Source organism: Grammomys surdaster, unplaced genomic scaffold (genome assembly GCF_004785775.1).
Source record: "Grammomys surdaster isolate TR1022 unplaced genomic scaffold, NIH_TR_1.0 220, whole genome shotgun sequence".
Lineage (NCBI taxonomy): Eukaryota > Metazoa > Chordata > Mammalia > Rodentia > Muridae > Grammomys > Grammomys surdaster.
This window is the reverse complement of record NW_021604665.1, coordinates 4,210,528-4,225,370: the sequence shown is the minus strand read 5'-3', so window position 1 is coordinate 4,225,370 and position 14,843 is coordinate 4,210,528. Positions and strand designations below refer to the sequence as shown.

At 43.2% G+C, this 14,843-nt stretch overlaps 1 protein-coding gene across 1 annotated transcript in view; it reads left to right on the top strand.

Moving 5' to 3' along the window:
• Lrig1 (leucine rich repeats and immunoglobulin like domains 1) overlaps window positions 1-14,843 on the top strand; it is a 98,391-nt gene that overhangs the window by 33,400 nt on the left and 50,148 nt on the right. Inside the window, exons 2-3 of the mRNA XM_028773021.1 lie at window positions 4,358-4,429; window positions 13,572-13,646. Of these exons, the coding sequence (XP_028628854.1) occupies window positions 4,358-4,429; window positions 13,572-13,646 (147 nt within the window). The remainder of the gene's footprint in view (window positions 1-4,357; window positions 4,430-13,571; window positions 13,647-14,843) is intronic.

Below are 14,843 nucleotides of genomic sequence, written 5' to 3'. Positions count from 1 at the left end.
GAAATAAGTGGGATGTTTTAGATGTGTGTGCATGTCAGCTGCCACCTGGAGGAACAGATTTCGGTAGTTAACCCTTTCACTGTTCTTGGGATGAGAAATAAATTTATGCTCCTTTCTGCAGGCTTCTTGGGCTAAGTATATGTCTTTTAATGTTGGAAAATGAGTGTTATTATTAGTAAGTATAGAGGACAAGTGGTTAAAAAAACCTGTTACTTTTTAAAAAAAAATTGGGAAAAACCACACTGTGCTCACAATTGTTTTATTTATAGCAGCCAAAACTAGAAACAAGCTAACTGATCCTCAGATAGTAGATAGGCAAAATGTAGGCTGTTCATACTGAGGAGTAGTATTCAACCATCAAAAGCAATGAGACTTTGACATAAGTAATGAGATTCATCTATGAACCTGGAAAGCACTGTGTTAAGTTAAATAAGCCAGACACAAAAGGACAAATGTCTGTGATTCCACTTACATGCAGGTCCTAGAGCAGAGTTTATGGAGACAGAATGATGGTGGGCACATCCAGGGATACTGGGATTGGTAATGTTACGGTAGAAAAGTTGATCCTGGTGGTGATGGTGGGTGTCTGAGTGTATATGTGGTCACTGAGCAGCACCTTACAAACAGTTATATACATTTTATCAAAACCAACAAGTGGTACTGGGAATTTGTGTTTTGGCCGATGTCTATGACTATTTTATTCCTTGTTATATTTCCATGGAGGAATTAACAAGGTTTCCCTGTTTCCTGGTAATGCATTTGAGGTCTCGGTTCCTTCAGAGATTCAGGACCACTTCTCAAACTTAAAAGCCAGAGTAGCTCTGTCTAGTGACAGGAGCTGTTCCAGGCGCTGTGAGCCAAAGCACTTCCACTCTGTGCTGCTGCCACAGGTGCTTTGGGAGAGTGGCCCTTTCTAGGCAGTCCCTTGGCACGTGTGTTGGTCTGCGGCTTTTCTGGTTCAGTGACTGTCCAGGCTGACCCAATGAGGGATGACACACTTTAGTGTCATGTCTGTAGCTGATCGCTGGAGTCATAGTCTCAAAGTCCTGGTGCTCCTCAGCTCTGGATGACAGTGTCGGGAAAGGTTCTTTTCTCAGTCTGCTCTAAGAAGCAGAATTAATTAGCATTTCTGAAAGTTAGTTATGTTATCTTTTCAAGAAAAGACATTGGGTATATGGCTTTTAATGATACGTGAGATGTGAAAAAGGAGAGACATGATTTTATCTCATAATGTTCAGAACGACGCCATCAGTGAACTATAGAAAGCCCGCTGAGCCTCAGCCCCTCTGATGACCTGTGCCTTCTGAGCCTGTAGCTTCTGGAGGCCAGGTCTGACAGAAGCTGGCATTCCTCAGGCCAAATGCAGCAGCTGGCAGAGAGATTTTCTTTGACCACTCCTTGGTTACTTTTTTTTTTTTAATTTTAAGGAACTGAAATTTTTTCTCATAAGGACTCAGATTTTGAGTTTCTCTGGAAAGCCAAGCTTGGTGTCAGTACTGGCCTTTGTCTCTGGAGTAAAGGAGTAAATGCTTGTGAAGGTGGGTAGGTGGACTTGCATATTAGTCTTGGTCCGTCCGTCTGTCAGTAGTCCAATCTGCTTGCCCTTCTACCTGCTCTGTGGCTTCTGAGAGCCTTTAGTAAGTTCTCTTCAACTCGCCCATTCCAGTTACCTGTGATGATGTAAGCTTTGTGCTGCCTTCACCCCTCCAAGAAAGTGTCCCCATACCCTTTATGATAATCAGATCAAAGCAGAAAACAATATTCCAGGCAGTCTTTTATGATGTAGAGAATTCTCTCAAACTGGATTCTCTTTCCCCAGTCTAAGCTGTTAATGTCTACATTCTCATTAATAAATACCTCCCAAACACAGCCAAGTTCATACTTGACTTCAGTATGTGGTTTAAAAATTACCACCTTCAATCTTTATGGTAACTTAATCTCTGGACAAATTGCTTTTAATTCAGACTGTGCCATGAACACAGATGGACCATTAGTTTCAAGTGCAGTTTGACTTTTATTTAGATGAATGTCTTTGAGTTCACAGTAAAATGGCTATCAGCTCTAGGGTAGTATTGATTGAAACGTCTCTGGAGTAAGTTTAAAAGATATTTACCATTTATGATTGGTAGCATTGTTAATTGGCATTAATGTCAATGGAATTAATAGCCAAGATGAAAAATGTTAATCTCTTGCACACACAGGCCTGGGTGGACTTCTGTGGCAAGGAACAGGATGGTAGTGAGGCTCATCTTGATTACCTGTGGTGGCTTCTGTTCCTGATGGATTAGCCTGGTGTGTGTTCAGCGTGCGGTTAAAGAGGCTGAGCTGACTGAATATTGCTGAGCTTGCTCTGTCTGCAGCTAAGGCTGTCTTCCCTAGGCAGTGGAGGGGAGAGAGGTCCACTTCAGAACAGGATGGGTGCTATTACCTGAATACAGCTCTTATGTGGCTTCCTTGCCTGGGGAAGAAACCAAGAGCGTGTACCCCCACCATATGGTGTCCTTTTCTTGTTATTGTTATTCTTAATTTTATTCATTGATGGTAGGCATCCTGAGTTCTTGAATAGTCATGATTCTGACTCTGTTCATTTTCTAATGTCAATGCTCCCAAACTTCTTTAGTATTAAATTCTTGTTTAGACTAAGATTTCTCAGTCTGAGGAGAATGAGCACTGAGGTACTGAGGTGCTACCTGCCTGGTTGTGGGACACTGACTGCTTAAGCTTGGCAGGATGTCTGAGAACATCTGCAGCTTTGATGTACCAGATCTTAGTACCATCTTCCATCATTGCTGACAGCTGGACATATATCTCTTAACTTTGGTGTGTGTGTGTGTGTGTGTGTGTTTGTGTGTGTAAAGGAGGGGCGAAATCAACCCTTGGTGGAGAACTACTGGCTTAGACTATGAAGTGCTGACCCCTCTCCCCCCCCCCTCTCTCTCTGTCGTACTTGATGGTGATACTTTAGATAAACATTAATTTTTAAAAAGTCATCAAGACTGGGCCTGTTAGTGTACTCCTTTAACCCTGGCAGAGGCAGGGTGATCCCTGAGTTCTTGAATAGTCATGATTCTGACTCTGTTCATTTTCTAATGTCAATGCTCCCAAACTTTTTTAGTATTAAATTCTTGTTTAGACTAAGATTTCTCAGTCTGAGGAGAATGAGCACTGAGGTACTGAGGTGCTGTGTGCCTGGTTTAAGGCAAGTTTACAAGGCAAGTTTAAGGCCAGCAAGGGAGACCCTCTCTCAAAACAACAACAAAAGCCATTAAGAATGTCCTTGAGGAGCTGGGCAGTGGTGGCACAGGCCTTTAATCCCAGCACTCAGGAGGCTGAGGCAGGTGAGTCTCTGTGACCAGTCTGGTCTACAGAGTAAACTCTAGGTTAACCAGGTCTGCTACATAGAGAAACCCTGTCTTGAAAAAACAGACAAACAAAAGAATGTCCTTGAGGACCTGCTGTATAGTTCTCAGCCTATGGGTCACAGCCCCTTTGGGAGTATCAAATGACTCTTTCACAGAAGTTGCCAAGACCATCAGAAAACACAGATTACAATTTATTGATTCATAACAGTAGCAAAATTGCAGTTATGAAGTAGCAACAAAAATAATTTTATGGTTGGGGTCACCACACCATGAGGAAGTGTATTAAAGGATTGCACCATTAGGAATGTCGAGAACCACTGGCTTAGAGAGTAAAGACACACATGGTAAAAGGAACGAACCAACTCCCACAGATTGTCCTCTGACCTACACACACACACAAACACACACACACACCCACACACACCCCACACAAATAATAAATGTAATTAAAAATTTTTATGTGCTTATGCCTGAATATATGTATGTGTACCACAGCATGTATGAGCCTGTAGATATTAGAAGAGAGTGTTAGGTCCTCTGGAACTGGGGTTACAGGTATTTGTAGGTACTGGGTACTCAAGTCTTCTGCAAGAACAGTAACTATTCTTAACCATTTCTCCAGTCCAAGTACATGCAGTTTTAAAGACTGAGTGGTCCTGGACTTGATACGGTGCAAAGCATTTGGATTAGGACTGGCCCATCTTAGTTTTTCAAGTGTCCGGTATCCAGTTGGTACTGGGAGTCTGCCTGAGTCCGCTCTGGAAGTGTGAGTTCCCAGCCTTGCCCTGTGCACACTGTGTGCACTGAAGCAGGCGAGAAGAGTGGTGTTTATAAAGCTCAGTGTGTCCGTCACTAAAACAGTACACAGGAGGGAAGGTCACCAGGCCGAGGATGTAGGTTTCTCTTTGAGGGACTTGGTGAGTGAGGAAAGGTTTCTTGGTCTTTGATGAAGTGCCAACTATTAATTTAGTACTTTTCACTTTCTCTTTTACCAGAAACCTGAGTTACAACAGACTCTCCGAGATTGACTCTGCTGCTTTTGAGGACTTGACAAATCTTCAGGAAGTGTGAGTGTTCCCCTAAACCTATAGAGTTGGAGGGCAGAAAGATTTGAGGAAATCTTTTCATATTGCACTGTTCTCACTCCCCTGGGTGGCTGGTCTCAACTTATGGGAAGGAATATTTGCATATGGCTCTTTACTGACAAATGACACTAGAATAATCCTCATACCCATGGTTTTAGTTACCTACAGTCAGCCAAAAAATGCAAAATGGAAAATTCCAGAAATAAAGAATTCATGAGCTTAAGTTGCACGTCATTATGAGTAGTGTGGTGGAATCTCACATTTGCCCAGGTCACAAATCATTCATTTGTCCAGATAGTATACACTGTCCATACCACTTGCCCACTCGTCATGTGGTCAGCCATGGATTGATGCTTGTGTTCACATAATGCCAATTTCCCTAGTAATGGTCCCAAAACACATATGCCAAAAAGAACCTCTGAAGTGGTTTCTTTAAGTGAAAAAACGAAAATGCAGTAAGATTTTGTGTAAGAGATCAAATTCACATAAATTTTATTATGTGTTTTTTACATTATTGTCAATCTCATACTATGGCTGACTTTTGTATGAAAAAGACTATATAGAGAGTTTCAGGTCCCCAAGAAGGCTGAGGAGTGTAGCCCTCATAGATAAAGTGTAGCCCTCATATTAAATTTCTTATCCTTTGCTTCAGGCCCTGTTTTCTGTGAAGGACATGCTACAGTGTAGTAGGCATAGAAGTACTGGAAATCATGGTTGCCCAATGGGAGCGTAAGAGTGTGCCCTTTGATGGAAAGTCCTGTTGACTAATTGGGGAACATGCCTGTGCCCATGCATTCTCACAGGTGCCACAGAGGTATAATAGTTTAGTCAGCAGAGGTACCTGGTGCCAGCCCACCATTTGCATTTCCCATGAATCTGGCATTAAAGCATGGGCAATAGAGGCTTGTCCCCCCTGTATCTCCTAGCAAGCCAAGTATCACTGTCATTGAACACCAGGCTTGCTACCTCTTGAGTGTCCTTTAATGCAGGCCCCAGACATTATTTTTATTATAAAGATTTATGCTTTGATACATCCAATGGGATTATCAAGAATTTTAGCCCCATAGCAACTTTACAGAAATTTCACGTAAGTTGTGCAAAGCCATTATGATTACTTGCTGTAAACTACATATTTAAATGCATATAGTTTAAGAATCAAAATGTATATTATAGTTCTTTTTTTTTTGTATGTTTTTTTCCAAGACGGTCTTGCTGTATAGCCCAGGCTGGACTCAGACTCATAATTCTTTTGCCTCAGCCTCCCAAGTACTTAGAATAAGAGGGATTTATATCTAGCTTACCCACTACTTCCCACAGTTAAAAATATTTTTGTTGAATAACTTTTTCCCCCTCATCATTTAGAGACTTCATTAGGATCTCCTTCATATATTTCAGGAAGTTTCCCCTGCACTAGGTTCCCATACCCCCTCTCCAATGCCCCTCAGTTCTGTCTGTCTCTCCCCACATTCCTCCCCTCAACCTCACTTCCGCTCCCCTCCCCGCCTGAACCTTCCATCCTGTCATGCCTCTCCAACCCTCCCAGTCCTTCCAAAGTATTCTATGCTCTTTATGAATATTTACATAAAATTACTATAAATCATTATCAAGCTCTGTTATAGGCAGTTTAGCAAATCATTAAGTTCTTTATGCATTTTTACTACAGACAATTGATAAAAGTTTTTGGTGGCTAGTCTTTGTTCCATTGCAGCAGCTTATCTAATGAAACCTTAATTTTATTCACTGATACAGTTTGCAAAATAGCTGCATTACCTATCCTCATGGCCAGATTTTATGTCTTTTTTTTTTTTTCAAAGCATAGACTTCCAGAGTTAAACCTGAAGAGGTTGGAAGGAGCTTGGAAATGCCTAGTGTTGTATTTTCATTTGCCCGTGAAGTCAGTGAGACAGGGGTTGGGGGATGAAAATGTGAAGGCAGCCAAGACTTCAGTAACACATCCCATAGGCTGCTGGCTGCATCAGCAGAGGTAGGTTCCTCATGGTTAGGGAGCTAGAAGCCTGGAGGGCTGGCTTCTCCTGAGCTCCCTCTCCTTAGCTTGCCTCTTACCATGTCTTCTCATGGTCTTTTCTCTGTGTTCATGGATCCCTGGTTTCTCATAGTATATCCTGATTTCCTCTTGTAAAGATACCAGTCATCACTTAAGACTCACCCATGTGGCATCACTCAACCTTAATGACGTTCTCCTACTGCTGTGCTGGAGAGGGAACCCAGAGCCTGGATCATGCAAGCCAAACAGTCCACCTCTTAGCGACAGCCTCAGTCTCCTTAACGTAGTCTCTAAAGGCTCTGTCTGTAAACATCTGTACTCTGATGTCCTAGAGATTTGTGCCTCAACACTTATTTGAGGAAGGGGACACAGTTCAGCCAGTCATAGCTTTTGAAGTTAAGCTTAGTCTACCAGGAGCCATTTGGCTTTATAACTCAGTGCTTTGCTTTGGTCCAGGATGTTGTTGACTCTTGAGGTTATTATATGTTCAAATTCTCTGTCATTCTCAGCGATTATTAGTGGGAGAGATTAAAATTATGCCATTTCCTGTGACATCACAGGCTTCCGTTTATACTTATTTGAGTGTGTGCTTTGTGCCAGAGCTCTTCTGAGTCAAGTGAGCTACAAAAATAGGTCTGTGACTAGGATGAGGCAAGGGAGGGCCTGTCCTTAGGCACTGATGTCACAAGGATGCCAAAACTTACTAGCCAAGATAATGGATATTTTGACGTTACATTTAAAAAGTCAAGATGAAGAATGTCTTAGAAAATGTACAATGAGTAAAACATGAAAAGTCCGAATCAATGTTTCTGGTGTTTTCCCTTCTCTCTCAGTTCCAGAATGGCTTGACCACACTGTTTTTAATCTATCTTGTCTTGGCCTTTTGAGTTTGTTCATTGTGGATTGTTTTTCACATTCATTTTGACCTTTATCTTAAATCCTGGTAATAGATTCTGTGTCCTGCCTTCCAGACATGTTGGTAAGTGCTCTGGAGAGCACTTTCTGTGTCTGTGTTTATCTCCCTACATAGCTGCTCCTTACTCATGAGCTTTCTACTTTCATTTGTTTTTACTCCCTTGACCCTCCCCTCCTCCCGTCCCCTCCCCTTAGGAAGGGGCCCAGTGTACCACAGACTGCCCTGTTCTCTGTGGCTGCAAGGCCTCCTGGTGGGAAAGTGGTTGTTTTGGTAGCAAGAGTGCTAGATTTGAGATTCTACTTCTGGATCTGTTCCTGCACAGGTGACTTGGCTCTTCAGTGTCCCTTCCCTCTTTCTGTGACATGGACATAGTGACCCATGGTCAGTCCTGTCGTAGTTCCCGACTGATGTGGATGTGTGATTGCTTCCTGCTTTTGGAACTCTGCAGCTCCCATACTGAGTGTGGTGTTTAGAAACACATCCTTGATGCTGACAGATTGGACTTCTTGCCACTGTGACTGCCTCCTACCTCTGTGGGTAGAATTCGTCATGCCCAGAACAGCAAAATGAACTTCTCAGTGGTGGAGCCCCAGGGCTTTCCATAAGAGAATTCTGATAAATCCTCGTGACTCAAAGAGGTACCAGCAGTGAGTGGTGGGAACTAGGTGAGAATGTGGAAGGAGAAAAAAGCCAAAAACAAAAGAACACACCCACAGTTGACACACCAGTGTTTCCAAATTAACTGGGCTCAAGTCAGTTCTCCCAGACCTTGCGGTCTTCAGATCCAAAGGCAGGCACAGGAGTTGTGGTGGCTTAGCACTGGTTTAATTTTAGAGGCTCTAGAACCACACAACATTGTGGGTTGGGAAGAGAGAGAAAGCAAGCCCTTTGGAGGCTCCTGGAGGACATGTGCAGCTGCTTCCAAGCCACAGTCTTCACTGCTTACAACCGAGGAAAGCCCACCGGGGAGTTCTGGACACCGAGTCCTCTGTAATCAGAGGGCTATTTATACAGTCCTCTATGAAAAGCCACTTGGATCACGTTACTGTGGGTGGCTTTGGAGTGATGCTACTAAGTTGCTTTGCTCAGGGCCACTGCCCTAAATGCTTCCTGGAGAGGGTAGGGGAGCCCTGCCTCCAGGTATTTATGGCTCTACTCTGCTCTGTCCCATGCTGCTGCTCCCTCCCTCACCCTGCTGGTGTGCATGTGCAAGTACAGGGGCAGAGGGTTGTGATGGTTGTAATGAAGGAAGATTAAATACTGAGGAGTGTTTTGATAGACTGCTTTATTGCTATTAGTACTGACTGGTAAGTATTTCCCGTGTAAGTATCCACAGCCTAAACTTTTAGATTTATTTCTCCTGGATCTTGCCAAAACCCCATGACTCTGGTACATGTATTATTTACATTTTTTAAAGGAGGAGACTAAGGACAGCAAGGTTCATTTGATCGGTAAGGAGTAGAAGAATCAAGCTCTCTGGCTCTGCTGCTTGGTAACTTGTTTCAGTAGAGGTGGATTTGCAATTGAGTGTACTCCTGGAGGACTGGTGTGTTACTCAGACTTTGGACAGAGCTGGACACCCACTCATCATTCGCCCTTCTTGTCATATGTGATCATTAACTTGGTTCTCCATATCCATGGATTTATCATCTGAGGATTCAGCTAACCTCTGATTGATAATTGAAAAATGCATTTGCTTGACATATGTACAGATGTCCTTTTCCCCTTGTCTTTATGTCCTACACAGTATAATTAATGGTTTACCTAGCATTTACATTTACATTGCCTTAGGTATGCTAAGCAATCTAGAGATATTGAACACAGGACACATTCAGGTTACATATAGGCACTATATATATTTCTATAAAGATCTTGAGTAGATTCTGGTATTTTCAGGGAGTTCTGGATCAAACCTTCATGGATTCTAAGGGAAGATATCCTGTATTATTATACTAAACTAATTTTATCTAACCAGCTTATCAAGGAAAATCTTAAGTCGGTGTTACTCTCTAGTAACTGGAGCCTTGATTTTAAGACCTGTGTTTGCATATAAGCACTAATGGATTTTTTTTTCCATGTAAGAAATGACCAGCCAAATTTCCAACTTGACTCCTGTGGGCTGCAGGTCCATCTCTGTTAGGAAACAGCCAATAAGTAGCCCAAAGCACCCATTCTGTGTACAAGGAGCCAATTGGCTAGTTCTCACCTCTCACATCAGCAAAAGGCTACTCTGTTGCTGGCCAGACGAGGTCTTCATGTGTGTAGTATGTAAGGATCTGTGTGAAACAGAAACATGCAAGTCTCTTATAACTGTCAGAGGAGCATCCTCTTGGAGGCAGAGTGGGGCCTTAAGTGTAAGGATGCTTGCTTTATCTTTCATTGAATTCTCTCATATTGTCCATTGGAGTGTTAAAAATTCTTACTGTGTGTCCATTTTAGCCATTTGGTAAATTAAAACAGCACAGAAAACCCCACTGTAACCCACAATTACTTCTTGGGTAGGTTTTATATTGTTTGTTAAAACCAAATTTGATTAAGTTAATCAATGATGGTGCTGTACTGTGAGCTACCCTTTATGACACTGTATATTACAGCATGTAATATTCTCTTTAACAAGATACTTGTGAGTGGGAGCCTTGAGAGAAAGCTGCAGGATCAGAACGTTCCAACTGACCTTAAGGGTCAGTGGGAAGCATCCTGGGGTCAGGCAATCTGTGTATCTCATTGACCCTTCTTACACCTCCTCCAGCTCCAGGGTTGGGCCATGATTCATGCTCTGGTCTTGAGTCATCAGGAAAAAGGTTTATAAAAGCCAGACATTTCAGGAAGATTTGTAGTGCTTTGAGTGGAAGTAAAGTTGGGGGGTGGGGGTAGAGTCAGCAGGGAGTTGCTAGGGCACAGGACATAAGGAATGGAAGCATATGAGCCTAGATAGTGAAAGTACCTCATCTTACCCGATCCTTAGTGTTTAAAAGTTCTGTTTTCATGGAGACAGCTGTACACCCAGAATGTCTTTTTCTCTCAGTGCTCCAGCGCTATTTTTGACCAGTCTCTATTTCAGTCTGGCACACAGCTCTTCATGTCTCAGAGTGAGTTTGATGCTTTTGCCTTCTGAGGATTGCATTCTCCTTTCGGCCCGACAAACAACTGGAGAGCCAATAGTGGTGAGGCTAGCTGTTTACACTGAACTAGCTTTTTTTGTTTCTTTTTTCTTTTTTAGAGTAAAAATGATCTAAAAGTAAGCTAGCCATGCAGTTAGTTCCCGTGCTTTGGGCTCCAACTGTCCTCTCCATAAATCAGGCAGCCCTGTTGAAATTAGAGCCTGCTGTTTCTGACCGAGTCTTTTGCTCCAGGACTGTTCATAAAGACATACATTCGCCGTTAATCTTTAGCCCTGGTCTACCATTCCTGCATAATCCACTTTCAGCAGGTTCATGGAGATAGGAAGTGCTAGCCAGCCCCTTTTCCTCACTCATTTAGTTCTGTGATATGTATGGAGTGGGGTGATTGTCCATATGCGTAGCAAGGCTGCCCCGAGACCAGGTTTTTCAGCTGAGGTTCACCTGCAGGGAATCCTGTACTCTTTGTTTGAAGTTCAAAATCAAGTTATGATAAGCAGGCAGGAAATAAGGCAATCTTGCTGTTACCTGAGGGTTATGAGTGGGTAAGCCTGTCTCATGCTTCCTAGCCTGAGAGCTTGCTGCTTTCTGATTTGTCATGTTTGTTTGTCTCCTGGTTGCGCTGCACTGGTCATATGACCCCAGGCTAGGTTTTTAAATGGACCTAAATTTACTATAATGTAGGAAATACTGGTAGCTGGTATCTGACTCAAAGTTGCTGCTGTGATGAAATCAGCAAAGCACATGGTTTGTGGGCTGTAATTACAAAGCAGCAGTTGCTACCATTGGGAACCTAGTTCTTGAGGCTTCCCTCCTCAGCCACGGTCACTTATTTGTGGTGACCTTGGTCCAGTTACTTATGTTTCAGTGTTTTGGCTGCTTCATTGGTTTACCAGGATGTTCCTGGGACCTACATCTAGGTGTCTAAAGATGAGGTAATACATGGAAAAGCTCCTAGAATGGCACCCACCCCAGTGTCTAGGAAATCACTGCTGTTATTGTTACTATCGTTGCCATCCTGATTTCCAATAAACCTTAAGAAATGAGCTCTTTTTAGATTTTTGTATTTATTCACTTTACATCCCTCTCCCTCTCCTCTTAGTGCCCTCTTATGTAGAACACAACCCTATCCCCTCTTGCACATCTGGTTGCTGAAGGACTTAGGCATATCTTAGGGAACGAGATCCACAGACAGGCAGGCAACAGATTCAGGGACATCCTGTCCCCCTAGCCCACACCCAGCCCAAACTCCTGCCCTGCTCCAGTTGTTGGGGACCAAGCTGCTTATCTGCTATGTATGTGCAGGGGGCCTAGGTCCAACTCATGCTCTTTGGTTGGTGTTTCAGTCTTTGGGAGACCCCAGGGATCCAGGTTAGTTGATTCTGTTCGTCTTCCTGTGGGGTCCCTGTCCTCTTTGGGTCCCTCAATCCTTCTCCTAATTTGTCCATAAGACTCCCAGAGCGCCATCTAATGTTTGGTTGTTAAGTGTCTGCATCTTTTCCCATTGGCTGCTGGGTAGAGCCGCTGGGAGAACAGTTCTGCAGGATGCCTTGTTGGAAGCAGGCCTCCAGAAGTTTTTCTTGCTTTGATAAAATGTGGGGGTCATTTCCACTCATCAGCACAGCACAGGTCACTAAGAGGATTTATTGGTTGAGATTAGGACTGATGAGCATTTTCAGTACCTCCACACTGTGATGGGACATGGCAGGGCAGGAAGAGATAACAGAGAAGCAGGATCTGTGTGATTTAAGGGGCAGTCAGATAAGAGACTGTTAAAGTAATTAATTGTCTATTTCCACAAACAAGGGCTCTTTAAGTGGAGAAAGGATTTGCCACATGATACAGACCTGCCTTCTCCCTGCCAGATGCTTCAGACATGGAATCAGTGAAACAGGCATTCTGTGTCCTACAGTCAGTAATTGCCAAGTTTCATCCCTAACTGACTTTGGCACTGAAGAAAGCAAATGGGATAATTCAGGCCCCCACCACTTCTATTCATCTCTGAAAAGATGGCAGCCAGCCAGATGATTCAAACAAGTATCCAAGCCGTGTACTTGTTTGAATACAGCTGTCATTTCTGTGGTCTTGTCCCCAAATGCTGTAAGATGCTTTTTGTAAGCTCTACCTCCCTTAAGAAATTGGGAACAAGATAACCAATTTTTTTCTCCTCACTCCCCTTATGACATACTATTTCCTTCTAGCCGATCCCCTCAGAAGCCTGAACTTTGTGTCTTGGTTTCTTAAGGCTTTGGGGGCTCAAATTATATCTGACTTTGGATTTTCTTCCCAGATTTAGCCATGTGTGCCCACATAATGAGGCCAGGTTACACAGCCTCTGGGGGCAGACAAGCCAGGCTGTGCTTTGGCTTGTGGAGTTCCCATCCATTAAAAGATACTAACTGTGGAAATCTGGATTTAGACTGTCATAGTGGGACAGGGTCCTGGAGGGTGAATCCTGTCTGCAGAGGAGTTTCAAAATGTCTGTTTGCAGAAGTGTGGTACACTTGTTTTTGTTTGTTTTCTTCACACGTCACTGAGTCCAACTAGGCTGAAACCTCAAATAGATGAGGGTGTGAGTCCAGCCCCCTTGTTACATCAGAGGAGGTACACTGGATGCCCTGGAATGCCCACCCTGCCTCATTCTCATGTTGCCCCTTTCCTGGGTGACAGTGCCAGAGTATTTAGGAGGGATCTATTCTTCCTATCTCCCAAGTCCTTTGTGACTGCTTCAGTTCTCCATGATCATTTCTGTTGATGATCATGGGAATACATTTGGCTAGAACCTGAATCAGGGCCTGTTTTCAGTTCCTTGTTAGTCTGATTTCTGAGCTTGATGGGAAGCCAGAACATAGTTCTGGTTTGTGTTTACTTCTTTCCAGGCTTGTGATAGGTGGTTAGTGGTTTCTTACTTCATGTGGCTTGTCTCCCTTTAAAACCAGATTCTAACTGCCTTATCCTTTATCTCACATCTCGTTACAGCCTTACTATGGTTAACTACAGCATTGATTGGTTATTTTTCTTGTGTGTGATTTCTAACTACTGATATAAATGCTCTAAGTGATAGATTGTTTCTTGTTCTTACAGGTACCTCAACAACAATGAGCTGACAGCTATACCATCACTGGGTGCTGCCTCCATACGAGTTGTCTCTCTCTTTTTGTAAGTGGTGCCACCTGGGGACCCTGGGCTGTGTGGTGGGGCCATGGTGGTTACAGACACTTGGTTACTGATACTTCCTGTCTTTTCTGGTGAACAGTGGCCTTTCTTCATGTTGCCTAATAACGATTATAGCAAACACTGTATTTTGCAGTTGGGGAGTTTATAGAATTACAAGTTGGACGTTTTGCTGCATTTCTAACTTGTGGAAATTTTGTCTTTTTTTTTTTTAAAACACCCTGCCAGAGGTACATATAACAGATCCTTTGCTTTTAGTAACTGAGTTCTAACTTGGGTGATTAAACTAGGTTAAAAGACTGAACCATGACAGTTTTATCTTTGTACAGTGAATTTTAGTAAACCCACTTTTATGGCCCTAAAAGATGATAAAGTACCTACAAAGCACTGGAATCCTAATGATAGTGAGGGGTAATATGTTGCTGTTTGTGTTAAGCTGAGACAAGACCTATGTACCTTGCTTGCTTGTGCATCTCCGTGACAAAGCACCTGATGGAAGCAACTTATGCAAGGAAACATTGATTTTGGCTCACAGGGTTTTGATCCATCATAGGGGGATGCAAGCAGTGAAGTCGATTGCTCTCTCATAGGAGCTTACGACAGTGTCCAAATGCCACAGAGAGGCTAGAACCAGAGTCCTCATAACCTCCAAACACCTGCCTGTGGTGGTTCACTCTGCTACCTAGCCTAGCTTCGAAGAATTTCAAAACCTACCCACAAACACTACCATCAGCCAGGGAACAAACACTCAAAACATGAGTCTGTGGGGGACAGTTCAATCACAATACCTTGTGCTACTGTAGACAAAACATTCAGGGTCTTAACCGAAAATGAAGAGGAGGGAGCTTTGAAGGTGTTGTCATTTAAGATGCTTCTAGCCTTTTCAGGGGATTAAGCACCTGGCTTCACTCTATTCCTGTGGCATCAGGTGAAGTGCCACAGGTTTAAGCTCACTCAGCCTTCTTTCCAAATGTGCCCTGAGTACAATAACGCTCACTACCAGGTTTTATTGGCAGCTTCCCCAGCAGATTACCATGTGTTACTGAACTACCCATCTCCCGCACGTTTCTCTGCATGCCTTTAATTTGTTGGTTTAATGATTCATGGTCTCACCTGTATACACTGTTTTTTTCAACATGGGCTCAGCAGGCTGAGCAGAGGGACTTAGCAGGAAGTTAAGAA